The following is a 27,110-nucleotide window of genomic DNA, read 5'->3' on the forward strand; positions in this document are numbered from 1 at the left end:
TTTGTCATAGCAACTCGATTTTTAATATTGTAAGATATAAAAATCTTCATCTTTATCATACAATAACATCTTACCATAAATTTTGACAAAGGAGGGAGATTTTTTGCCACCAAACAAGAATTATAATATAACTTTGATTTCTTTTGAGGTAAGACAGCTGCTTCATAGATTCTTAAGCCACACAGGTCTTTTCTTCTACACATGCACAGCATCTTCTTATCCTTACGGTGTGCTTTCCATGCAAGACATTCCGCCTCACCTGTAGGCCTAGGCACTGAGCTAAAAGCAGGACCTACTCCGTGGAGAAGCTTACACTGAGACACCTTTAACTCTAGGCCTCGTATTCAGTGTCAATAAAATACCAACGAGTCAGATAATCAACAAATGGAATTCCAATATAATGAATGAAAAAAAGATAATCCACAATAAGGGCAAGTATGTGTGACATTATAACCAGTGATTTGACAGAGATTTTAACAAGTGCTTATTTCCGTAAAGACAGCAGCCAGCCCTGACTTATTAAACAGAAGAAGAGACCGGTGCGGCATCAAGTCCACAGGCTGCGATGTGCTCAGCATGTCTTTCACTATTTTAAATCACTACTTTCTTTGGATAAAGAGAAAAAAACAAAACAATCGACAGCAAAAACAACCAACACAGGAAACAGTATTCAATAGGCATTATCCAAGAAACACAGTGAAAACAACTAAAAAAAAAAAAAGAAAACAATGCAAATATAGAATTTTTAACATGCCACATTGTTCCTTGGGCAGGGTTTCTTTCACAGAAAGCCATCTATGTTACTAGTTTTTATAGTAATAAAAATAACAGACATCTCAAATGGTTGCCAGCAGATTGACCAAGCAGAGAAGAGGAATAGGAGCGAAACGAGAAAGCCACATCACCGGACCATGCACATGACTCTGCAGCATCCCGCGAGACAGTACAGACACACACTGCAAGTCATGCAACTGACACACACGCCCACACACACACGCACGCGTCCGCACACACTCTCCATAAAACAAAACGCAAGCATAGATTGACACTAACCAAAACATCAGCAACTGACATTTTCTAGAATGCACATATTCTGGCTGTACCAAAGCCAAAGAGGCATTTATGGCAGAAATGTTTTAATATTCATATCAATAACGTTCTCTGAGAAACATTTAACAGCAGTTTGGACAGTACTGTGGTTTTGTGCTGGTTGAATTGGCAGCACAACCGCTAATACGAAGCTCAAAAACCCTACAAAAAGAACGGACAGACGGCAAAAAAACCAAAAAACAGGCAGATGGATAGGCGTGCAGCGAGAATGACAACCAATTACAGCAAAGATGAGAAGAGAAAACTTTCATTGTCACCATCAAAAACAGGGCTGCATCGACTCTGTAGCGGGTCATGCACAAACACGCTCACACACTCGCACAAACACCCACACGGCGCCAGAACATCTGCCAAAAAACCTGCACCCATTTTTTTTTACATTTTTTTTTTTTCGCCCTCATTGCCCCCATCCATCGTCATGATATTTTGATAGGCAAAAGGAGATCGGCTAACAGCTGCAGCTGGCGAGCCCACACAAGGAGGATGATAGCTAGAGCGGGACAACTGATGTCACAAGATGGGGGCAGGACCACAGTCAGTGTTCCTTGGCTGGTATTGGCGGGTCGACACCAAGTCCCCGAGCAAGCTGACGGGGTGGTTTGGAGCCAGGAGGTGTGGTTTTGATCAGACTCCTGTGACCTGTTTGGCTATTCAGAGTCTCTACAGAGATGTGGAGGGAAGTTTCTTAACACGCCTCTGAGCAAGGAAGGAGCTCTCAATGGGCTTGAGCTCTGGAGTAGGTTGTGAGTTCTTCAGGGCGGAGTAGGTGGCTGCCATTGCACCCTGTGCATAAAGAGCAACATCATGATTGAAGCCCAGATGAGAGTATGAATTACTGATATGTTGTCTGATTTACTGCAATGCAAAAAACCCGCTCGTCTTGTGTTTTCTAATCGACAATGCAACACACGATGCGAGTATATTGCAGTGTACAATCATATTGGTATTTTGGTGACACTAAAAGGAACTGATATGATATAAAAATCATTCTACATGTTGAGTTTCAACTACTAAAACTTCAATGAATCAATGAATTCCTTTAACCTGATTCCAGGCAGTTTTGTTACCTTGACCAGCTTGGGGTCCTGGTGTGGGAGCTGGCTGTTGGGCAGCTTGTCTCTGCGGACAATCCATGGGTGTTTGAGAACCTGCTTAGCAGTCAGTCTCTGATGGGGGTCAACGTGAAGCATCTTGGACACCAGGTCCTAGAAAAAGCCAAATAATAATATTATGGAAAACTTGTAGGTTGACGCAAATACAACAAAAAATTCTTTCTAGGGAGTAAAAGAGTTGTCTAACAAATATTGACTCCTACCTTGGCGGCATCAGACACAGAGTCCCAGTTACCACCAGTCAGACTGAAGTGGCCGTGGCCTATCCTGTTCAGGATTTCATTTGGAGTGTCTTCAGGTCCGTTGGCAAATGGAGTGAAACTGGTGAGAACAAAAGTAGACAGACGGTAAGGTTAATGCAAAGAATAATGAGAGAGAAAAAAGTTCAAAGAATGATTTCAAGTGTTCCTACTAACCCAGCCAGCATGGTGTACAGCAAAACCCCGAGACTCCAGATGTCACATCCCTCATCATAGCCCTGACGCTTCAGCACCTATAGCAGAGTCAGAAGGAATCACATATTACTATATATCACAATGACTGGGGGAACCTTGACTTTTGTGAGTATGTCTTGCGAGCGCACTCGTCACTTGCTCACCTCAGGAGCTACAAAGTTAGCAGTATAGCACGGGGTCATTAGCAGGCCATTGTTGGCACGCAGTTGCTTAGCAAAGCCGAAGTCACAGATTCTGATTGACTCGGGATTCCCCGACTCGTCGACATAGAGGATGTTGCTGGGCTTCAGGTCTCTGTGCACTACCTGAAACACAAGAGGGCAAGAGTGGAATGGAGGGAGAAAATTAGGATTGAAAGTGTCAGTAAACACTCTTGGGTGGAATTCTTTCCCATTTTTATCTGCTTTAAAAATGTCTTCTATAAATTATTTTCAATTTTATTCTAATCAGAAGTTGAATTATTTACCGAGGTGCTTCAAGTGATTATTCCCCTATGTGTTGTTACTAAACCAAAATAATTAAAAGGATGAACACAGTTTGACATCTTCAAGCTAGAAATTCATAAAAAGTAAACAAAAGTAGACATGTGTTGTAAGTTTTTAAACATCAGGAAACATAAAAAAGTAAAAAGAAAAAGAAAAGTAAAGACTTTAGCCTGGTTTTCAAAGGCACTACTATTCAACAGTTTTCTTAAAAAAGCAAAATGAACATCAAATAACTAAACTCTAATAGCACCTTAACTAATATTTCTAAAAGACAGAGCTATTTCACAGCAGTTATTTTGATAAAACACTATTGCTCAAATACAGCTCCAGAAAATAATTTAAAAAAAAACCCATTGTGTGCTTCACAGGTTTGCCATTTCAGAATAAAAGAACCGGTTCAATAGATGCCATTTGACCTCAAAGTCACATGATAGGGTGGGGCTAGGTTTCACAGCGGGTTCACCCGAAACCTTGGCTGATTGTGACCTACACCCATTTTCACACCTTGGCTCGTGCGTTTAGGTAGAGGATCAACAAGGGGGTTCATGACCCTCTTCGGGGGACACTCCCCGAGGACTTCAATCTGGGACTCTCCACCATTTGACCTTAGAACTGAGAAGCTTCTCAGGTGAGGTGAAACGTCTTCAAGAAACTCAAAGAAGTCCAAAAGGCTTTTCTTTTCAAGCTCCTTAGACAAAACATACATATAAAACAGGACTAAAAGTCCTAGTGGTCTTAGTGGTCCTCACCCCTTGTGAGTGGAGGTACTCAGCAGTCTTGGTGATAGTGTGTAGCACAGCGCTGGCCTCTCGCTCCGAAAAGAACTTCTGCTTGAGGATCCGATCCAGCAGCTCTCCTCCACGCATCAGCTCCGTCACCATGAACACCTGCTTACCGTTGTCGTACACCTGCGACAGAAAGACAAACAAACATCAGCGAGTCTTATTACACTCAACACCCAAGGCGAACAAAGGTTGTCAGACAGAGTGCGTGTTTAGACCCACATCCTTGAGTGTTATGATGTTAGGGTGCTGTCCGTATCTAAGCAGAATCTCTATTTCCTCAGAGGGGTCTGTGCTAGTCTTGTCAATCATCTGGAAATCAAAAGCACAACAACGGCATTAGGATCATGTTTTTGAAAGGCTGCATATTTTCCTCCTTCTTTTACTGAAGAACTACTGAAAAACATATTTGTTAGATTTTGCTGTCCTGTATTCACAAGCTAACTTTTCCCTGTGTGTGTGTTTATGTGTTCATACCTTGACAGCGTATTCAGTGTTGGTGGCTTTGTGGATACAACGTTTACAGACGGAGAAAGAGCCCATCCCTATATCTTCCTTCAGTACGTAGCCATCGCTGAAAAGGACGTTTTTCCCGTGTAGTTGCTGCAGAGGAAGATTTGAAATTGTGATGAGCGTTGGAGGAGTGACGGACTGACAAGAGCTCATGTGGGGGGAGGTTGATGATGTTGGGGAAGGGGCTGAAATCTATTTCTGGAGTCAATTTCTTCCTCTTTGTCAAAGTGTCTCTTCAAATCTACCACACACGCAGTAGAAAAACTGCTTTTGCCAGGCATTACACAAGATTTGAAGCCGTGTACCTCATCTGAGTCGTTTCTTTCTAATCGTGTTCCTGTCTGCCTTTCGCACACCGTACACACAGAATCTGTCTCTATTTCATGCCATCAGCAGTCAGAACTCGACAGAAATATAACACACTGAAATAACTTTGTCCACACCTTTAGATTACAGTACATGGGCATATTCACCGACTACTTCATCAGGTACTAATTACTAGGCTCACTTCCCTTTTACTTTCAGAAATGCTTTAGTTCTTCATAGCATAGAATCAACAAGGAACTGAAAACATTCGTCAGCGGTTTTAGTTCATAGTGACATGATTTAATCTCACAGCTGCTGCGCATTTTCCAGCTGCACACCCATGTTGCAAATTTTCGAGTGCACAGATGCTCTATTGGGTTGAGATCTGATGACAGTGGAGGCCATTTGAGTACAATGAACTCACTGTCATGTTCAGAAAACCAGTTTGAGATGATTTGAGCCTTGTGATGTGGTCTGTTTTCCTGCTGATAACAGCCATCAGAAGATGGATACAATGTGAGAATAACTAAGGGGCCTGAAGTGTGCCAAACCCTACTATTCGAATTCACACTCATCACACCAGCCAATATTATTATAATCTTCCATTGTTCAGTTTTAGTGTGTCGAGTTACTGTTGATCATGTTGCGGGCAGCACAGTGTGTGGTGGTTGGCACGGCTGCCTCACCACCATCTAGCCGGGGAATTTCTGTGTGGTGTTTGCAATTTCTTCCCATGTCATGAGTTTGTTCTTTCCAGGTATTCCGACTTTCTCCCAGGGTCCAAAGACATGCACTTAGTTGACTGGACACTCTAAATGACCAGTTAACCTAACTTCCTCCCATCACCTCCAACCAGTCGCAGCAGATGGCTGCCCCTCCCTAAACCCGGTTCTGTTGGAGGCTTCTTCCTGTTAGAAGGGAGTTTTTTCCCCTCCCACTGTTGCCAAAGGAGTCATAGGGGAAATTTCTCGGTTTTCTTTGTGTCCTGCCAGAACAGGCTCCAGTATCCAGTATTTATCTATCCCAAGAGTGAATAGCTACTGACCTGAACCACTGGATGTGGTGGGGCCTGCACTGGCTCTGATGAACCATCCTCCTCTAACAGAGTTGATGCAACAAAGCTGAAGCCTCTGAAGAGCTGGTGAGCTCCAGCACTGGGGGGTACACCAGGGGAGTCTGCAGGATAATAAATAAAAATAAAGGCTTCGGAAAAACAGACAGGTTTATTGCAGTAATGTTAGAAAACAAAAAAGGCACTGCTATAAAAACTTCACATTGAGGTATTATTGACAAGCACAGCTAATCACAAATATGTTAGTGCATCCCAATGTTGCTGTGTCTCCTTTAAATAAAAAAAATGTGTATTGATTTTTGATTTTCGACCTTTAGGTGTGCGGGAGGTGAATTCGGAGTCGAAGTAGAAAGTGTCATCCGGACGTGCGACCGCTGGTCTGAACGGAGGCTTTGCTTCTTTTCGGAAGAGTTTCTAAAAAGGAATAAAGAAGCTTAACTCACGCTGTGCAGTTGAAGTTCTGAATGCCACCTGTGATGGTTGCTATAAATTCAAACACATATGTAATCACACAGAACTCACATTCCAGTCTATGGTTGAGAAGAAACCGTGCCGCTTAATCTCCTCAGCGCCATCGGCATTAGATCCTGCAAAACATCAAATAGAATCAATCACAATAGAAAACTACAAACCAATGTAAAGCACAGCCTTTCCCTGTGAAATCAGATAGAGTGTGTACCGTCATTTGTCAAAGTCATGTTCCAGAGCTGATACTAACCCAGTCTGTTGGCAGGGTTCCTTTTGAACAAAGCCCTGAGCAAAGATTGGGCCTCTGCACTCAGGAACTGAGGCATTCCAAGACGAGCCCTGCACAAACACACAAAGAGGGCTTCCAGCTTTAATTATTGCACCGGATATAGAATGAGGCAGTTGGAATATGTTGGAATAAGTACATTTGGCAACAGGTTTTTGTGTTGAATTGAGTTTTTCCGTGTTCTCCATGTGCCTGCAAATTTACTCTCCGGGTTAGTTCTTAAGCTGAGAGCCTGTTTAGGACGTCATACCCCACCTGACCGCCTATGCAGGTTGGGCATGGACAATCTGGGAAAACAACTGAATTAAAATAAGTTGGTAAAAGGGATTCCTGAGCGAGGGAGAAAAAAAAAACAAAAAAAAACCAAACTTTTTTCAGCCTACAAATGGGGGGCGTGCCACAAAACGTTTGAGAGCTACTTAGCTGGTCATTGTAAATTGACTTCAGATGTAGTTGTGAATGTGCCTGCTCAGCTGTCTAACTGTGTTAGCCCTGTAATTTACCGGCTTCCTGTCCAAGGTGTAGCCCACATCTCTCACCCAAAGTGAGGTGGAATAGGCTCTAGTCCACTCACACGCTTTTGCTGATGGACATGAGTAAGTAGTTAAAAGAAAAGAAAAAATGAGTGATGTTCTTGAATCCAGGTGGTACTCACTTCAGAATGAGATTCATGGTTTCTTTGCGGTCCTTCCCTTGAAATGGCAACGCCCCCGTCAGCATCTCAAACTGGGAGAGAAAACACAAAAAATGTAATCGGCATATTTATTTACGTAATATTTACGCTCAGCCAGTACGTTTTTTCCTCCTTACCATTAGTACCCCGAACGACCACCAGTCAGCGCTGTGGGTGTGTCCCTGCCTGTTCACGACCTCTGGTGCCATGTACTCCACAGTGCCACAGAAGGAATAAGCTTTCTTCTCATGATCAATGGCTTCTTTACACAGGCCGAAATCTGAAAACACACAAGACATTAACCAAGGACCTGGATCCTTATATTATATTATATAGCAGCACGATAATAGCTACAAAAAGCTTTAACATGAAACAGTTTTCCCACAAGAGCTCTGTTAAGGCGACTTCTTAATTATCATTCGTTTCCTCTGGTTGAGGATAAGAGATTCTAAAGAGGTTTATCACAGATATTCAAGATAAAGTATTATAATTAACTTGGGGAACATATACAGGATGTTATGGAGATACGAGTCAGTGAGATAAAGCCATCACTGCTGTGAATCAAGGTCAATGTGGTAGAGGAAAGGAAAGTGTGTGTGCAAAATGAATAGTGAGAGGTAGATGTAAAAGAAACAACAATGAGGCTCACCTGTGAGTTTGATGTGTCCCTCCTCATCCAGAAGAATGCTAGGAGAAAACAATGTCACATATAAGACAAACTAAAATCTTACAGAGTCTGAACATTTTACCCATCTGGATTGTACAAAGTAAACTTTTCTTTGCTGTATGCTTTGCTCAGTTGTAGTATGTCTTGGTGTCAAAGTATACTCGGCTGTCGGATCATTAGGTACCCTTAAAAACAACTGAAGGCTAATATAGCAGTCCGTATGTGGTGGTCAAAGTTATAAAAACACGTTTCAGTTTCAATACAACATGTTAGCATTCAAAAGCACCAAAATTTAAAAAAGCAACACATAAATGAATCACCGGCTCTTTAAATTAGCGACGGTGTCGGGTCTTACATGCATACTATGAGATCGAGTGCTGTGCACAGCACACGCTGAGGAACAAGCATCGACAGCTGGTGGCAGCAATGTACCATAACAAGTACCGATGTGCCAATTACAGCAGAGAGTGAGGGAACACAAGCTAATGAAAATGGTGCAGGGTTCAACAAGTAAAAAATACTTTGCAGTGAGTGCAATAGAAATATGACAGGAGGAAATTGTTGCACTTTGAAGTCATCACTGCTGTCTGGGGTTGTGGCTACAGGTCTGCAGCAGGGAAGACACTTTTCCCACACTCACTGAAATGCATGCTGTTCTTCTGGATTAATCTAACTTGGAGACGTTTATGACTGATGCACTGTGTGTATATTTTTATATATATTTGTCATTATACATTTCCTGCAGCATGGCATGCAAAACGCTTGGTTTTCCACTCTTACTTTTCAGGTTTGAGGTCCCTGTAAATGATACCCAAGCTATGAAGGTGGTCCAGTCCTAATGCCAGTTCTGCTAGGTAAAACTTCACATCCTCTTCTGTGAACATCACCTGAGGGGTAAAGGAGACAAAGAAGAGAGAGGATGTGACACACAAAGAAAAGGAAAATGAGACAATAAGAGAGCATAACACCGCAGAGTGACACAATGCAGAATAAATGGGTAAGCACATATCAGTTTATAGGATAAATAAGTGGACATAGGACTGAGAAAAAGAAATCCTGACCTCAGGTCAGCATAACAACACTAAGTAGTCACTTCTTTTTTCTTTTTTTCTTTTTTTTACCTCTTTGGAGAGTCTAGTAAAAAGATCCCCTCCTCTGAGAAAGTCCAGGATCAAGTACAGCTTCCCTTCAGTCTGGAATGCTACAGATGCACAAATTCACATTTAGTTCAACTGTAAATCAGGAAGCATGAGTTAAGCTTCTGGAAGTTGAAGTAATAAAACAGTAAATCAAGTCAGTACATCAAATAACATTAATAAGAGGGAAGGGAAGCAGAGTCTAACAAAAGCATCAGGCTGACTCACCATAGTGCAGTTTGACAACAAATGGGTGATTGACGTCTGCCAAAATGTCTCGCTCCATCTTGGTCCTCACACGGTCTCTGACTGAAGGCCAATGATCGAGGGTTAGTGTGATAGTATGCATTAAAGATTTATAACGTGTCTGTACGTAAGCACAGAGTATGGTAAAAGTACTACAACACACTAAATGCTGGTGCTGATGAGAGTACAATTCAACTTGGACTCATTAAGCTGCAATAGGAGAGGATCCTCAAATTAAAGCATAGCCAAACTTAAATAATGGGGTCAGTGCTGAATGTTAATGATGACCTAAATTTGGGGATTTTGTGCATGCAACTGCGACTCTGAGCACAGTAGATTAACTCAGCTGCTGCTTAAAAACTTCACCATGGGCAGCCAATCAGAAAAAAGCTGACTTCAAGCAAAAGGGAAGGAATGTAAAATAGCGAATTTCAGACAGAGAGGAGCTGCACCCAAAATAAGGCGAATTATGATCAATTTGACCTGCTAGTCATGAAAAGCTGTTAAAGAATAAAAACACGGAGATTTAAATGAGAGTAACAGGTCCCTGTTAAATTTGCAAAGCTGCACAGAACCACCCACGTGATTTTGGGAGATGATGAGAAGAAATCTGATGCCCCGATGTTTGCAGAAGGTGAGACCACAACACCTGTTCATAGGAACCCACTGAAAGCAGTGGTGGTCTTACTATGCACACATACCACTGCATGTGTTACAGGAAATTCATACACCCTTTTATATGAAACTAAACAACCACTTGAAAAATGAAGTTGCCAAACACAAGGCCTTTTCAAATCAACATCACCGGAAAGGTAAAAGGTGCAGCTCTACCAAAAAAAAAAAAAAAAAAAAAAAACCCAACTCACTCACTTTTCTTTGTTTTTTTTTCCCTGTCAATGAAGCCAAAAGCCAAAACAGAGAAAAGTAGCAATTCTTAAAATTTCACGACCATAGCCAAGCCTGACGTTGCTGTACCTTTTAGTGTGGCCTTCTTGAGGACCTTCATGGCATAGAGCTGGTTGGCATCGGGAGGAGTCACCTTTCGTACCAGGAACACCTGCAAAATAATTTTTTTTCAAAAAAATTCCCCCCAAAAATATAACAAACACCAAAAACACTGTTAAAGATGCAACGATTTTTGTAGGTTGGGGAGTAAGAGTAGCAAAGGAGGAAGAGAAAAATAGACATGTAGTCAAAATAGAAAGAAACCGAAAGAGTAAAAGCAAATTACCTTGCCAAAGGATCCCTGTCCCAGGACTTTGAGCAGTTCAAACTGAGAGGCATCAGCTTTCTCTGAGCCCTCCTTGACCACATGGGTGATGTTGATCTCTTTGATGTCTCCATCTTCCTAAAGAGTGAAAAGAAAACAGACGGAGGGAAAGCAGTCAATGATCACAGAACGACAGCAATACTGCACAGCTGCAAAAAAAAAAAAAAAAATTTCACAAGCCGCTTGCTTATGCAAAGATAAGTTCTCCTGTGGAGGTGCCTCCTGCTGTCAATATAACACATTTCAAAAAAAGAGGAAGCAAGGTAAGAAGTGAGATGTGCACGTGAGCACAAACAGTTGCTTATCGATGCGTTTATTTGCTTTTAGCACACGGGAACTGGTGGTGTAAATATTCAGTGGAAGTAGATCTGTGTAAAAGCAAGTTCACAGCAAGCGCACTCTCACAACTGGGTGGATCCCAGCTGAAACCGCTCATAGCTCCACCACATGAACACGCGCAGCTGACCTGGTGTCAGCCTCACCCAAAACTCAACAACAATAACAACGATGCAGAGAATTCTCTTTCAAGAGTGTTCCCCTCCCTTGATAATCTTCCTTGAATTTCACACCTCGGGCCCTGTGATGAAGCAAAGTACAGTAGGTACCCTGCTGGGAGAATTTTAGATTCACCAGTGCAGTTTCAGGGGAAAGACTTTTCCCCTACTTCTGCCTATGAAATCCAAATCTCAGGGATCAGAAAGCAGAACATCTGGGCTGTCCTGCTCCTAATTTCTCCTTTATAGGCATGTTCAGGTTTACACTATTACCATGGATCCTGAATAAAGTTACACTTGGCAATTACAAGTTATTTAAAAAAAACAACCAAACAAAAAATAAAGTGCAATCAGCTGACCGTTGCATAATCAATATTTCAAAGAAGTGATGAAAGACATATTTTCAGCAGTCTCTTCTTTCAGCTTTTTAAAAGTTTCTACAAAACAACAGCCACCGCCATCACCACAGACCACTGCAGCCTGGGACTTAATTTGACAACAGGAAACCAGAGTTGGCTGAACACAGCAGGCTTTCAGTTGCACCTTGTTTTCTGAACAACCGCGACAAGAGCGAATACAAAACCTCGTTTGCACTTTGCTGTGCTGATGAATCCCTCTTTTCTCCTCATTTTCTTAAAACTCAGTTTCATTAAGACGACGCCACTGAACGCTCTGTCGACGACTTAACTACTCAAAGCTGATCGAGATGTCAATATCAGGAGGTGTCACTTTACCGTCCAGTGGTTCTCCGGCGGAGGTAAAGTGCCAGTGTCGTTGTCCGTTGCCGCCGTGGGTCTGTAGGTGTTACAGTGAGCAGGGCTGCCAGTCAAGGATTTGTTCTTTTTGAACAAGTAGATGGACAGCATGCGAGTCAGGTTGAACTTTCTCTTGTCCTTCTCCATCTCAGCATTTCCCAGAGTGTTGTATCATCCTACCTTCATCCATAACAAGGTACACTCTTCTACCTCTCATATAATCATCTCAAATCTCACCTCATCTCACCGAGAGCACACTTTAAGATCGTTTGTGCTTTCATGTTAGGATTCGTTGTGTGGACTGCAGATAAATATTGAAAAGTCTCTCAGCCTCTGCTCTTTAGTCGACTGCAGAGGCCTTCTGCTAAATTTCCTTCAGTGCTTCATCTTCATGTTCTCTTCCATTCTATCTCCGGTCCTTGCTCGCTCCCTGCCTCTGTGTCTGTCTGATTAGACCGGTGTGCCTTCGGTGAATGACTGCAGCTGAAATGAACTGGAACCGAAGCGAGCAGGAAGGAAGAGCCTGCTATATTCTCACAGTCCTGCACCCAACTTCTTGTCACACTCTCTCTCTCACACACACACACATGTGTGCGGCTGAAAGAGAGAGAGAGTGAGAGAGAGAAAGAGAGAGAGAGAGCAAGCGAGCAACAGGAGTACACTGAAACTCAAAAGAAGCACAAAAAAGAGATAGAGGTGGAGAAAAAGTAAAAAGAAAATGCCAATTAAATGCTTTCTTGAATAAATTTGCTTGCATTATCAGTAATTTTACAGACTCAAGAACCCAACTCTGTGCCACTTCCCTTTACCCATAATTCAACACAGAGGCCAGCGTGGAGGAGGATGGCAGAGAGAGGATGATGTGTCCCCTCTCGGTGTCAACACACCAGAGAGGATTCAGACAACTCACTGCCTCTGGATGACAGAGATTTTCCTGTCTGTGGCCAGGCATGTTGCTCTCTTCCCCCTCTTAACAGTCCTGTTCCTGCTCATCCTGTCTCCTAACACAGCTCTCGCTGCTCGTAAAGTGGTCTTGAGATCCTCTTACTTTCCTCCATTGCTCACTTTATTGCCGTTTATACAGCAAACACTTCTTTAACCTGAGCGAATACGCCATTACGCGCCTGTATATAGAGCATGAGTCAACTCCTCTTGACCAAAGAGCAGCGTTACTTGGCTGGCAGCGAACCTGCACTGCAGCCTGTGCTCAGAAAAGGTTATTTGCTTAACAATTTTGTGATGGGAGAGTACATTTTCCAGAGGGTGGGGAGACGAGAAAAAAAAAGAAAAAGGAAATACAATGTGACATGGATGAAGCAGGATGTAATGTTTGTTTAGCGAGGGAGGAGCTGCAGAATGAACGGATTTAAAAGCAACAGTACACAGGTGGTGAGAGCTTACCTGGGCTCTAATAGTGGCATAGTCCCTCTCTATCCAGGTGATATGAGACTCGTTCTAGGAAGTGTTTGAATGGAGCAGTTAACATGAGTTACGTAAAACATGACGGGTTTTGCAACAGGTACATTTGTACCTCTTCATACAGGCTTGCTGCAGGTACATCTCATTAACACATGCACACACGCACACACACACACACAGAGAAGAGGGTAGAATAGGGCCACATTAGTGACAGGAAACTTCTCTTCCCTCCTACTTCTCACTTCCTCTTTTCTTGAACTGATCTCACATCCTTCCTGCTCGATAACTAGATAACCAACTACACAGGAGAGCTGAGTTTACAAGCATGACAGCTGTTGCAGAGAAGAAGCTGAAATTCAGCGTTATGACTAACTATTTATAAAGGTTCTCGTGTTATCCGGAATCTAGAGTACTCAGGAACAGCTGTCTTTTGAAATGAAGTCACATGGTGTGTGGGAGATAAAAAAAAAGGCCTCACACATATTTTTTGTGGTTTTGCAGATCAGTTTCAGTTTGATTGCATTAATACCATGACTTGGCCAAAACGCAAAGATGAAAAAACTGAGCATCTAACTTTTAAATTTGCTACACCGGTTGAGTGAAAAGGCAGAATCTTCAGTGAAGCATTAACCCTAGCATTGAAAATAACATTTTTTATGATTTTTGAGGTTGGAGGAGGTGGAAGATCCTCCATCCACATCCTCCTTTGTTTCCCGTCAATTCACAGCTGGGAAGATGAAAACTCTCACATCCACCCTCACAGAGGAAACCCCTTCATCCCTCCCAAAATATCACGCAACACACACACACTCGCACGCACACACACACACACACACACACACACACACACACACACACGCCAAGCACTCCCTAAAGCTTTCGGCAAGTCCCCAGCACATTCTTCACCTGACCACACTCACACGCAGCTGCCCACTTTGTAACAAGCGGAGGTTCATAACACGCACACATGAAATAAAAGCATCTACTTGCCTCTGCCATGCGGGTTTTGGTGCGGAATAAGAACCTCCACATGTCTGTGTCCAGATACTTCCATGTCACTGATGCTGTCACTGGGTGTCAGTGAACCTCTGTGACAGTCACACTTAGACACTTGCTTCTATGTGAGCCTGTGTCAGTTAGCCAACAACTCTGTATGCAATACCGCAACAGATACAACCTTCCTGTGTGCTAAGCAAAATGGGAAGTAAAGTTATAAAAAATGCATATGAGCAGGGGACTGATTAGCTGTGGACAGCGTAGAAGGAAAAGGCTCAACTCAAGCAGGAAATAGCTCTTTCTCAATGGGAAAATGAATCAGAAGTCTATACAAGAGCTTCAAGGACAAGTTTACGGAAACAATGAGAAGAACTTGAATCTTTTGTGTCATTTTAGGCAAAAAGTGGGGAAACTGACTTCATGCTTTTTCTTCAGTTTGAGATTCAAGATAGCAATCATGCGAGGTTTTCAATTTCCGTTGACACATCATCTGACTAAAAGTCTAACGAAGCCTGAAAAAGGGCACAGTAAAAGTTTAACAATAAGAGAATCCTACAGCCATGATAATCTTTGGTCGAATCGAAGCTTAAACGAGCTAACACAAATGCTTCTCTGAGTCCGCTTATGCAACATTTGATCACCTTTTCAGACTGCTAGAGAACAGATGCGTCAACTGTGAGAGACAGATATGGTGTAATGCCCTTTGATTAACACAAGGGGCCAGTGCAGGTCTGCAGCCAGTCCACTGGTAGGTGTTCCAAAGAAGGATGTCATAAGATAGGAGCTTTAGCCAAGTAAGGGCATGCTCACATTGTTAGCTCATGCCTCATCCAAATCCTAGTGTTGGCTCTGACACCAATTACAGTAAGGGAGACAAAGTGGGACAGAAAGGGAGCATGTGGGAGATGATAGGCTGGAGTGCTGTCCAAACACTGTCCATTCACAGCAGCAGAGGTCAAACGAGTTTAAACCCTACAACAGTCACGTCTTGCGTCAAAGCAACGCACCAAAGCTCGAAATGATGGCAGAGTTCAGAGGAGAGAATCATTACAAAAAAATAAGACAAGAGGAAGAGTCAAGAGGAAAAGAGAAGTCACTGGTCAAATGGTGCATGAGCCTGGAAGAAGGAGTTAATTTAGGCTGTTGCTCTCCTAGTGTTTGTGTCTTGCACTGTAGCTTCTGCTCCTTCCTGGAAAATGAAGCGCAAGCACCTGTACGTTTTCAACTGCAAGACAGCTCCGACTGCACAGACAGAGGATGACGAGTGAAAGCGGGAAGGTCCAGAGAGGGAGACGGAGCAGTCTAAACATTCATCTGTAAAAACAAATACCCACACTAGACTTTGCCTGCAAGAGCAAACACACTCAGAGGGGTAAAAAAAAAACAAAAAACAAAAAAACAACACACTGCAGCGGTACCCTCACAATGACGAAAGAGTCTGAGATTATATAAGAACTGAAGACAAAAAGAGACTGTAGGCAGCATGGACCATATTTTTAGGCATTTCTAATAAAAATGCTTTAAGGTTATAAACAGGAACTGCTTCTTTTGTTAATGCCTAATAAAAGTCCTTGTAGTGAAATGTTGCACCCTCATTAAAATCTGCAGCTGCATAATCAGTTGATTGAGGTTAAATCAACTTTTAATGTATAAAAATGTCTAAAAATTGTCAAACACTGATACTTAAACCTGAGTAATATGTATGTGAACGTAGAACTAGTTTCATTTAAAACTCACATGTTTTAGTAATATTGGCAAATACTCCCATCACTTGCACGTGATTAACTAACCATTCAGTTCAAATATTAGTGTACAACCCTCTACGGGTCATTAATGAGAAGACATTTTTTGCACTCGCTTCATCATTTATTGCTTATTTAAGGAGGAAAACTTAAAAGATCAGAATTCAAGCCACAATCTAAAATCACGACCACTTAAGCCCCTTAAGCTCGACACATACTGTCTGTTCTGACTATCATCTGGACCCGAATTTTAACCCTCATAAGCAAGTTCCCATGACTTGCAAACAGATATACACTCAACAAAAATATAAACGCAACACCTTTGTTACTGCTCCCATTCCCCATGGGATGGACGTAGAGACCTAAAATTCATTCCAGATACACAATATAACCATCCCTCCCAAACAGTGGTCACAAATCAGTCCAAATGTGTGGTAGTGGGCACATCTGCTATATTGAGATAATCCATCCCACCTCACAGGTGTGCCACATCAGGATGCTGATCTGACATCATGAGTAGTGCACAGGTGTACCTCAGACTGCCCACAACAAAAGGCCACCCTGGAATGTGCAGTTTTTTGCGCTATTGGGGGTCTGGGGACCCAGAACCGGTCAGTATCTGGTGTGACCACCATTTGCCTCATGCAGTGCAACACACATCGTCGCATGGAGTCTATCAGATTGACAGTGTGGCCTGTGGAATGTTGGTCCACTCCACTTCAATGGCTGTGCGAGGTTGTTGGATATTCGTGGGAACTGGTACACGCTGTCGTATACGCCGGTCAAGCACATCCCGAACATGCTCAATGGGTGACATGTCCGGTGAGTATGCTGGCCATGCAAGAACTGGGACGTTCTCAGCTGCCATCTGCCCTGAACAATGTGAACCATGATTCATCCGTGAAGCGCACACCTCTCCAACGTGCCAGACGCCATCGAATGTGAGCATTTGCCCACACAAGTCTGTTATGGCGACGAGCTGGAGTCAGGTCAAGACCCCGATGAGGACGACGGGCATGCAGTTGAGCGTCCCTGAGATGGTTTCTGACAGTTTGTGCAGAAATTGTTTGGTTGTGCAAACCAATTGTTCCAGCAGCTGTCTGGGTGGCTGGTCTCAGACAATCTTGGAGGTGAACCTGCTGGATGTGGAGGTCCTGGGCTGGTGTGGTTACACGAGGTCTGCGGTTGTGAGGCCGGTTGGATGTGCTGCCATATTCTCTGAAACGCCTGTGGAGACGGCTTATGGTTGAGAAATGAACATTCAATGCACGGGCGACAGATCTGGTTGACATTCCTGCTGTCAGCATGCCAATTGCACGCTCCCTCATTGCTTGTGGCATCTGTGGCATTTTGCTGTGAGACAAAACTGCACATTCCAGGGTGGCCTTTTGTTGTGGGCAGTCTGAGGTACACCTGTGCACTACTCATGATGTCAGATCAGCATCCTGATGTGGCACACCTGTGAGGTGGGATGGATTATCTCAATATAGCAGATGTGCCCACTACCACACATTTGGACTGATTTGTGACCACTGTTTGGGAGGGATGGTTATATTGTGTATCTGGAATGAATTTTAGGTCTCTACGTCCATCCCATGGGGAATGGGAGCAGTAACAAAGGTGTTGCGTTTATATTTTTGTTGAGTGTATTAGGTTTCACAAATGATTACATAAAACTCATTTTTGCTTCCACATTTTTCCCATAAAAGGGCTCTTGCCTAAATGCTAAGCAGCACTTTTGTGTTGAGAATGATAAATGATACGAAAATTATGAAATATGGCTCCCTTTTCATCAAATCCCAACTGTTTTATACTAATTACTGGTTTTCATGCCCATAGCCTTGAAGAGAATTACATATCATTAATAAATGAAATATTAACCACTTTTAAAAGTGGTTTTCTTTTTATCAACTGTTTCGCACAAAAATTACAGATGTTCAATAGCCTGGCATGTTTTGAGAAAGAAAACAAATGTATAAACACTGTTTAAAGTGAGGTATTTAGAGCTCTACACTGTAACTATGCATATGCACTCATGCAGGATTTCAATGCAGGAGGTCTAAAAGTTTTGTATCCGACGATCACACCATGAACTCGGGCTAGAAAGTGGCTCTCTGTTTTTAAATCAGCCGGAGCATCTTCCTTCTCCTCTTTAATATCTAAAGGTGGGCACCAAAGAACGGTACTATATTTTGGAGGGCAGGGAATTCATTCAACTAGTTCCTTTCAAAGTCAATTTAACACCTTTGATGGACAGGCTGGTCCTTCAGCACACCTTTTCACATTTTTAAGCCTCTCCATCTGCTCTAATTCATTTTGTCCTCTCCCATGTCCCATTTGTTCTCTATGACCTCCACCAACACCTGCTAACAGGCAAGACTGACAGGCTGGTACAAAAAAAAAAAAAAAAAAGGGGGAAGAGGGTGAAGGAAGGTTGGAAGATGGACATTCACCTGGTTCCAGTGAAATCCTTAGTCATCCCATCATGGTGCTTTAATACGAGCTGAGCCCTACAGGCACTACATCATAGGATACCACTGGAGAAAAGATTGGTTTAGTCTCCTAGGTTGAACTTAAAGGCTTAATGACAACATAAGGTAAACAGCCTTAAGCCCTCAACGCTTAACATGAATATCTCTGCCTTTGTCCAGCAGAAAGGTGGAGGATCAAGCCTTCATCCACAGTCCAGCACTGAGAAAATCGATAGGGGAAATAATCTTAGAAGGATAATTTATTCTTAATTAAAATTGTCACTTTAAAAATAATAAATAAGTAAATCTGTACTGCATAGGACCTCTTCAGTACAGCAGTGCCTTTTTTAAAAAAAGAAAAAAAGAAAAAAAGAAAGCATGACAAAGCCATCAGGTGTTTTGCAACATGTATCATGCTTTGACATTTGTTTTGCTGATGAAGGGGACTTCCGGGGTTAATATCCATCCCTTAGCAGACTGAGCCATCTGTTCCCACACCCAAAATACATCAGGTTTTTAGGTAAGTAAGTGCCCTGAAGATGACACTGAATTCATACTCTGAAGTGCACGTTACACAACTATTCAGTTGTCATCATGTTGCTATTTAAAGCTTTAACATTATGTTTTAGAGATGCACATTGTAAACACAGAAATGGGAGAAGGATTATGTGACAGAGCCACTTCAGGAGGATTAAGTGACAGCTAGGACGGACAAGTGAAGGCACTGCTTTACTAACTATAACTAACTGCAGGGACACTACTTGTGTGTTAGCTAAGCCAAGCTTTCTAAGGAAGTTTAAAAAAATCTTTAAACCAATTTTGAAAGTATGTATGTGAGGATAAGTTGATAAAAACCTTTAATAACAACTATGGGGAAATATTTGCAATGCACAGCTGAGATGATTAATTAGCGATGACCCTAACTGTGGAGTTGGAAAATTGTTACTGTCTTTTTACACTTTTACACAGTGCAATGATGTTCTGCAGCTCCTTTCATTAAAAATGATAATAATAATTTTAAAAAACAGCAACTCTGTGAAGTCCTGCCCATTCTGACCACTTGCACGCGTCTTAAACTTTGCATGACTGAACATTAACTTCTGCAAACTAATCAAACTTTCACAGCATCATCATTAGTGATGAGAGTTATGTCTCTAGAGCCTAAAGAGCAGATCTTAGTTAAAGAGTCAAAAGTGTGCAGTCCTAAAGGCAGTAGATCAGATCATTAGTGCTACCAGAAGAATCTGTTTCTCTGGTGTCCACTGGATTTTGCACTGTGAATCGCCCCCAAGTGTTAGTCTGTCCACATAAAATTCGACTGCACAACATCCATTGCAAACACAGTTCTTTGGTCACCACTGCAAGATCTGGCTCACTGTGACTTCACCCTCTTCCTCAAAAGGAAGTTGAAGGGTTGCAGTTTTGATAAAGTGGACAAGATCCAGTGCATGATGAAAACACAAGAAAATCACAGCGCAGCCCAGGAAGCCTACTACAAAGGGAATGTTTGCCAAATTAAAGCACTTATTTAAGCTATGTATTTATTTGTTTATTTTCTCAAGAGAGAGAGATTTGTAATTAAGAACCAAATTCAGAGTACACTACACAACATGGCATCATTAAATTTGCATCCACACTGAAGGCGATTTGCTTATCACGCGTTGTTTTGAAGCTGACGATCAGTCTCTTGTGGACATTCCAGCCTCCTGTTGCCTAGGTAACCCTATAATGTATTTACTACCAGGTTATATGTCAGTCAATAGTATCCTGCAATCTCACTGGTAGTCTCTTCAATTGCTCATCAGCAACTCAGCTCAAATGAAGTTGCTGAATGTCTTTCCCTTTTTGTGGTTTCTGGTTGCCACGTTACTTCCTGATTGGATGCAGTTTTTGTAACAACAGAACAGCAAATGTGTAAAAAAAAAGGAGAAGCATTCTATAGACTTTTAAAACAACTAATCACATGAACAAGTGGAAGGTAGAGGCCAGAGGAAATGTCCCAGCAGGAGTATAGGATTAGCACAGATACTGCAGGAAATCCTGTCATGGCATCTGTAATATTTATAGCAGCAGCATGGATAGCCGTCAGATGATTGGCAGTTCAATGGGCCAGTTGACATCGGGTTAAAACGGCCTTGTGTAATATCCACAGTGGGAGCTTTGGTCAATAAATGCATTAAGAAAAGAACGAAAAGAAATGGCAGAAATGATTTAGAGAGAACAAAGGGGCGGGATAGAAGGATAAATGAGAGACGGAAGAGTGAATATACACAATGAGGTCATCGATGTTAAACCTAAGCTGCATGGCTGCGGTGGAAATGTGTAGCACTCTGGACCTGGTTGCAAATATATATAAAAAATAAATAAATAAATAAAGAGTACAAGCCAGAAACACCAAACCTCAACATCTCCTGAGCATTTTGTCACTCATCTATAATTTGTGTGTCATCACACAAACATTTCTACAACATCTAAAATAGCAACTTCAAGTGCTACTCAATCTGCACTTCCTGCTTAGTCCCAGGTTTTTCCCCTTTAGAAATCCGCTCAACCAAATGCCAAATAAACCCCCAAAATTCACATACAGACAGACATCAAAGCTTTTTTTGTATTGTATGTATTGTAGGTATTTAAATGCAGGAACAGAGGGACACCAATACAAGACTTTAACTTGAAAAGATAAACCGACAGAAAAAAAGGATAGTTTTTGTTAACTTGACAGAGAGAGAGAGGTGCAAAAGGGCAGAGCATGGAGACGACACAATCAGCATCCATATTGATGAGAACTATAAAGGATGAGTGGAAATGGTCGGAACGTTTTCCTTAATTGACCCTCAGAGGCAGAAGTGTGAAACTATGGCAACTGCGTTTTTGCAGTCTCCGTCTCCCAGCATCCTCTTTGCAAGACAAGAGGTAGTTTCAGAGGCAAGGCCATTCACATAGGAAACATCTTTTTAGATGATGCTTCCAGGTAACACTTGCCAGCCTCCATCTTCACAAATGGAGCACTCCTGTTCACACTCTACTTCAGTTTGGAATCTGATGCCAGAAATGTCTTCTACTTATCACCGATGCAGCATGAAATGGATTATACTATGTTTATTTTGGAGGTAATATACGATGATGGCCTTTAAAGGTTATGTAGCTTGAGACTCTAATATCAGAGACCTTTCAGAACACACAGACGTATCAGAGTGCACACACAGACTGGATGATTAATGGAGCTGACTTTCTGTCAGAGCATCCCTGTGTATTACCATGACCATGTCTGAATGTGATAGAAAGAGAGAAACAGACTGTCACTTTCTCTGTGTGTGTGTCTTTAAACCCAACTGGTATATGAATGAAAATCCCAATGAGCACACCCATTACGATTTACGAAAGTATACGTTTGTGTGAGTCTGCTCTTGTGTTTATATGCATTATCATTCTCCTCCTGGCAGCACAAGTCACAATCGGGGCTTAGTGACGCTGAGGGCAGAGTAACCATGACGACTAGGCCAATAGCAGACATGAATGGATGACAGAGGGGATGAAGTGAATAGATGGATGGCTCAAGCATCTGAGGGGCATCTGCTTCAAGTTAAGACTTTTCTTTTTTTTTTTTTTTTTTTTAATCTGTTTTGTCATTCGTATAGATCAACAGGGAGGGAAACAGCTACAACACATGATAACCCTTCAGGTCGGGCAAGATTGTTGAAAAGGGAGAAAGAAGTTGAATGATAAGGAAATTGAAATTCTGATTCAGCTTTGACGTAAACTACCAAAAAGTTAGAAACAACATTGTTTTTGAAAGAAAGCACATCTAAAATGACACTAAAAATTGGATAAAAGGACCAGAAAAGATGGATGGATCCCTTGTTTAAAGAAATAGATGTGATTTCATGAGGCCGACCATGAACACCACAGTCTGCTCTACATCATTCCAACATGTCGCATTACTTCTCGACAATAATGAAAACTAACCAGTGTAGCATGAACTAAACTGCACTAAGACTGCCTGTATTTTCATGCAATTTTTAATAAGCTATAACAAACCTGTTTTCAAGAGGTTTTACAATATGGAAAAAACACAACTTCAGCAAGACATCCTATATCGATTAGATGCACATCTAAAAAACACTTTAAACTCTAAATTGGACTTAAGGCGTTAAAAGTTAGCCTTAGAGTTCCATTTTAATCAAGTATCTCTTTCTGAGCAGTGCTTACTTTGAAAATATCTCATTGCTTCTTCTTCATCTCTGAACGTCAAATGTGATTTTTCTCTTTTGGGGAAATACAGCCCTTATCAAACTATTGTTCTATTGTACAATAGATCAGATCTAGATGCCTAATTGTCACATCCTTACAGTTCAGAACAGGCTTGCATTTTTTTAAATGATCAGTTGATCCTTTATCATAAAAAAAACTTGCATTAGGTAACACAATGTGCCAGTGAAACACATGTAATTTTGATGAATCACTACATTTACTTTAGTTAATCACTTCTCAAATTGATTGCAAAGTTAGTAGTGCACTTAGGCACAGAATGCCTAATCATTCGATATGAATTCACTGGTCGAATGGATTATTTCCACATGGGCACAATCAGACATCACGTGGACTAGAATCACACAGGTTAAATAGTGTTTAATGCGTACTGTGACTGCAATGCACATTTGGTTTCTCACCTGCACCTCCATCGGGTAATGCCTACAAAAGTTCAAGGCTGCAGTGCATGTACATAAAAAACTTTTTTGTGGCATTAGGCAGACAGAGGCCTCTAATATAAATTTAATATTAATTTTCAGGTAACATATGCTGAACTTCCAAAAACATTTAGGTGTTTTTCACCGCTTCTTTTTCTTGGCAAAACTGGACCTTGAACACTTTTTGTGTAACACCATCCTATGAAAACCGAGCAATGAGATCAGCTATATAGTTGCAAATCAAGAAGAGGGAGAGGGTAACAGAGATTCCCATGTGTATGACAAAATCCAAAGATTTAGAGCCCCCTTTTAGAACAGAGGCAGGCTGCAAACCACATCTCCTAGTGTCTCTGTTTGTGTGTGTGTCTGTTTATATGCTCATCAGATCTCTAACGCACCTAAACTGAAACTGCAATTTGCATCTGTTACTGCTGATGACAAACTCAGATAAGAGGATACCCGCTTGACACAAACACACACACACAAACCACACCTTCCCCTTGGGTCTGCACATGCAATCATAACAGCGTCTGTTAGCTACTACAAAGAATAGGGGGGCATTTTAATTTGCATTAAAACCTTCTGGAGAGGCTCAATTAACCTGCTGCATAAACAACTGCATGACTGGGACTTGATAAGACGTGAATGATGGTGCGCTTTTGCGTGTTTACTTGTGTCTGCGTGGGCCTGTGTGGATAAGCCTTGCTAATAGATCATTTTTTATTGTACCTGATGATTGTGTGCAAGGCTGTGTCTCAGCACAAAGTCCATCTTGCGTAATGAAGTCAATTTTCCATTAAAGAATCTTGTTAACTGACTAACTTGCCATGAAAAGGAACACCAAGAGTAGTTTATGCACAACATATGAGCCAGACATCGTTGTTAACACTCATGGAAAGCCAAGTTTACCTGAACCCTTTCAATCGGGCTCATCAATGCCAAACATCCTTTCTGTAATACTTTGGATGACCTTGTTCAAGAAGAGAGAGAAAAAAAGGATTCATAGTCACAGAAAGGACTTCTAGACATAGTCGCTTTAAAAAAAAAAAGAGGCAAAAACAGCCTTGAAAACAACTAACTTCATAGAAAAGAAGTTAGACTGAGAAACTTCATAACGCAAGTTTGATTAAAGGGAGATGAGTCAAGGACAAAAGCTTAACAAATCATTAGTCGGCCTTTATCTGAACTACAAGACATGATGATGAATTACACTTTGCTGAAGAGTGCAGAGAAGTAGTGATGGAAGACAGGGATGAGGAAGAGAGGAAGGGGATGATGTACTGGAATGTACCAGGTAAATGATGAAGGGCAGAGTAAGAGAGAGAATGAAGGAGGGCATCTTCAAGCCTCAGTGCTTTTCTCATTTAGCAGGGCTGTGTGCGTTCGTCCATGCGCACACGTGTATGTGTGCGTCATCAGGGTTCCCTCCCTTATATCATCCAGAGTGCCGTTAGAACAGCAGAGCCCACTTTAACAGAATCCAGAGGCTGTTTGCACTTGTTATCATCACAGTGGCTTTTCAAAATGCGTGATGTAGAAATGAAGGCAATTGACAAGTCCGGTTGTTCAGCGTCGGCCTGCTGGTGAAATAATCAAATGAGCCTGACTTTGTTGCCTCTGAAAATGACACCTACAATCACATTTCTATGTGTGATGTGACAGGGTGGAGAGACAAATAGGAAACAGGGAAAATCAAACAGATTGAGAGCACGGGAAAGAAAAGAAAGTTGACATTTCCAGGCCAACACCCATATGGGCAGCCTGATAAGATCAAGTCTTTGTGATAAGAAGGTTTTTACACAATTCTTTTCTGGAAAAAAAACAAGAATGAAACGTGTATTTCCTTTCTGGACAATGACAAATCAAAATTCGAGCTACCTTATTCTCAACCACTTAGAGAGCTTTTTCACGCAGTTTAATGGGATCGATTGCAGAACAGATGCTTGAAGGAGGAGCTGTAATTAACTTCCAGAGAAGTGATGCACTTTAGATAAAGACTCTAAACCATGCAACACTGTACCTTCTGTTTTAAAGTGAGCAATGAGTGTGCCTGCTGCCTGCATGCGTGACCACAGTGAATCTGCAGCACACTGCGGCAATTTATTGCAAGTCTGTGGTCGCCTATCTTAAATATACCAGCAATAGCATGCATAATTATACATAGTATATGAAAGTAGTAGGAAGTTGCTTTCTTGAAGAGTGCTCTTCAAGAAAGAGGGAAAAAATCCCAAAGAAACACAACTAATTTTAATTAATCAAATCACTTGTGCGTACACAGTTAAATAAATCAGAACTAAATATTTCAAAAATAAAAAAACAAGATGCAGCTCACTTACTAATCCTTTAATTTCCATTCCATAATCCAGGCTTTTCAACCTCTCTTTTCTCGTAAAGGTCACTTGCTGTGCCTCTCATAGGCCCGAGCTACTTTTTATTAACACACAGGAACAACAACTGCTTAAAGTCTTGTCTCAGACTTTGACATAAACTTTCAGGATGTGGCTTACTTGTGAAGTTCAGACAATTGCGGAACCTCAGCCAGAGCCATCGGCTCCGCTCGTCTACAAAACAGCAATCATATCGACCGTCTTTAAAGAGGTTTCCTGAGCTGAGGTGGTTCTTCAGCATAAAGTTGACTTAATTTCACGGTTCGGAAAAGGTTGATTAGAGCTTTTCAGCATCTGAGTAATATTAGGTTGATATAGTTACAGAAACAGTTGCAGCGTTTTTATTTTGACATCTTACTCGATTGCCGTCACGTGAAAATATCTCTTCATATGTATCTAAATGTCTTCGCATCGAGTTTATCACAGCGCGCACACAAAACTCCCTTCCTCAAAGAGCCAATTTATTATTTAAATCTTCGGTTTTTAGTTTTCCCCTTTATGCAATTGCAGTTTTTCGTACTTCAGAGTCTAAGGCAGAGCCGCTTTACAGTTGAGCAACACTAACTGAAGCTTCTGTATTGTGGTGTTTCATCTATCTGCTGCGCCTTTATCTTTCAGCTGCGTCTAGACAAATGTTCAATTAGGACGGAAACCTCATATCATAATCACGCATGAAATGGAATATAAAAAATGGTGTTGCAAGATGTGGAAGTCATGTGCTTGTGACTTCCACTGAAGAAATAAAATGATAAAATTGAAAAATCATGTGCTGATAATACTTATGTTGCCATTTATGTATTTTTATAGTATCAATAAGAGGTTTATTGACGTGTAACATCATTAGTGTGCAACTTTATGTCAGCATTTTTATACTGACTCTACAGTGACACAACAGATGACATGAAATCATATCACCAAGGTAATTAAACACGTAGAAATAAGCCAAAAAAAAAAAAAAAAAAAAAAAGGAAGAATAGATGAGAAATAACAACATAATGAAATATTATTTCCATTCATTCACACCGAGTCCTATGAGAGCAGAAAGGACAGCGGGTCAAGCTAAGTGTTGTTACAATGAATGAGTAAAGAATAACTGTAAGTTATGGAAAGTATGCAAAGAAAGTCACAGGCCTATTGTCACATTTATGCAAATACACACAAAGCAATCACACGCTGGCCTGAAAAAAGAAAAAGGGAAAAAAAACTGAAGTGTTAGCATTCAGCGTCTTACTAACAAACAAATCTTTTGCAAAAGGTCACAACAATGTGACAAGGTAAACTGAATGGGACTTCTGCATCCATTCAGAAGCCTATCGAGTCTCATCATATTCAGTTATGCATATTCAAAGCGAGTTAGAAAATGCTGGCCTGTTCGTTTTATTTGAGGACTTTGGCAAAGCAGGGTGACAGGATGCATAAATCTTTTGGGAGTGTGCTGATTTTGTCGCTAAAAGCAGGAACAGAAAGGAGCACAGTATGTGATGCCTCAATCTCAATGCAGTCTGTGGCCGAAAAGCCCTTTAAAAGAGCTACCACAAATTATGCTGAAAGTCCAGCATTTTAACCCCTTCTGGTAA

General features: G+C 41.5%; 1 protein-coding gene across 4 annotated transcripts in view; it reads right to left on the bottom strand.

Annotated features, from left to right (window-relative positions):
* The window catches only part of rps6ka1 (ribosomal protein S6 kinase a, polypeptide 1), a 52,156-nt gene continuing 25,046 nt past the window's right edge, over positions 1-27,110 (bottom strand). For 2 of the 4 annotated variants that reach the window (XM_085258076.1, XM_085258077.1), the window contains exons 3-22: positions 10,543-10,659; positions 10,287-10,368; positions 9,294-9,374; positions 9,051-9,130; positions 8,710-8,816; positions 7,912-7,949; positions 7,400-7,542; positions 7,245-7,315; positions 6,554-6,642; positions 6,358-6,422; positions 6,147-6,249; positions 5,809-5,939; positions 4,422-4,547; positions 4,167-4,256; positions 3,912-4,070; positions 2,821-2,982; positions 2,639-2,715; positions 2,426-2,543; positions 2,178-2,315; positions 1-1,893 (exon numbers count right to left, since the gene is read on the bottom strand). In XM_085258076.1, coding sequence (XP_085114202.1) covers positions 1,771-1,893; positions 2,178-2,315; positions 2,426-2,543; positions 2,639-2,715; positions 2,821-2,982; positions 3,912-4,070; positions 4,167-4,256; positions 4,422-4,547; positions 5,809-5,939; positions 6,147-6,249; positions 6,358-6,422; positions 6,554-6,642; positions 7,245-7,315; positions 7,400-7,542; positions 7,912-7,949; positions 8,710-8,816; positions 9,051-9,130; positions 9,294-9,374; positions 10,287-10,368; positions 10,543-10,659 — 2,100 coding nt within the window. In that variant the 3' untranslated portion in view covers positions 1-1,770. Of the gene's footprint in view, positions 1,894-2,177; positions 2,316-2,425; positions 2,544-2,638; positions 2,716-2,820; positions 2,983-3,911; positions 4,071-4,166; positions 4,257-4,421; positions 4,548-5,808; positions 5,940-6,146; positions 6,250-6,357; positions 6,423-6,553; positions 6,643-7,244; positions 7,316-7,399; positions 7,543-7,911; positions 7,950-8,709; positions 8,817-9,050; positions 9,131-9,293; positions 9,375-10,286; positions 10,369-10,542; positions 10,660-11,809; positions 12,374-13,231; positions 13,286-14,239; positions 14,359-27,110 lie in introns of those variants that run through there. The other 2 variants (XM_085258078.1, XM_085258075.1) reach the window with 2 other exon arrangements.

Source organism: Mchenga conophoros, linkage group LG19 (assembly GCF_057382185.1).
Source record: "Mchenga conophoros isolate Kocher_MC1m ecotype Shallow Benthic linkage group LG19, M_conophoros_male_GT1.1, whole genome shotgun sequence".
NCBI lineage: Eukaryota > Metazoa > Chordata > Actinopteri > Cichliformes > Cichlidae > Mchenga > Mchenga conophoros.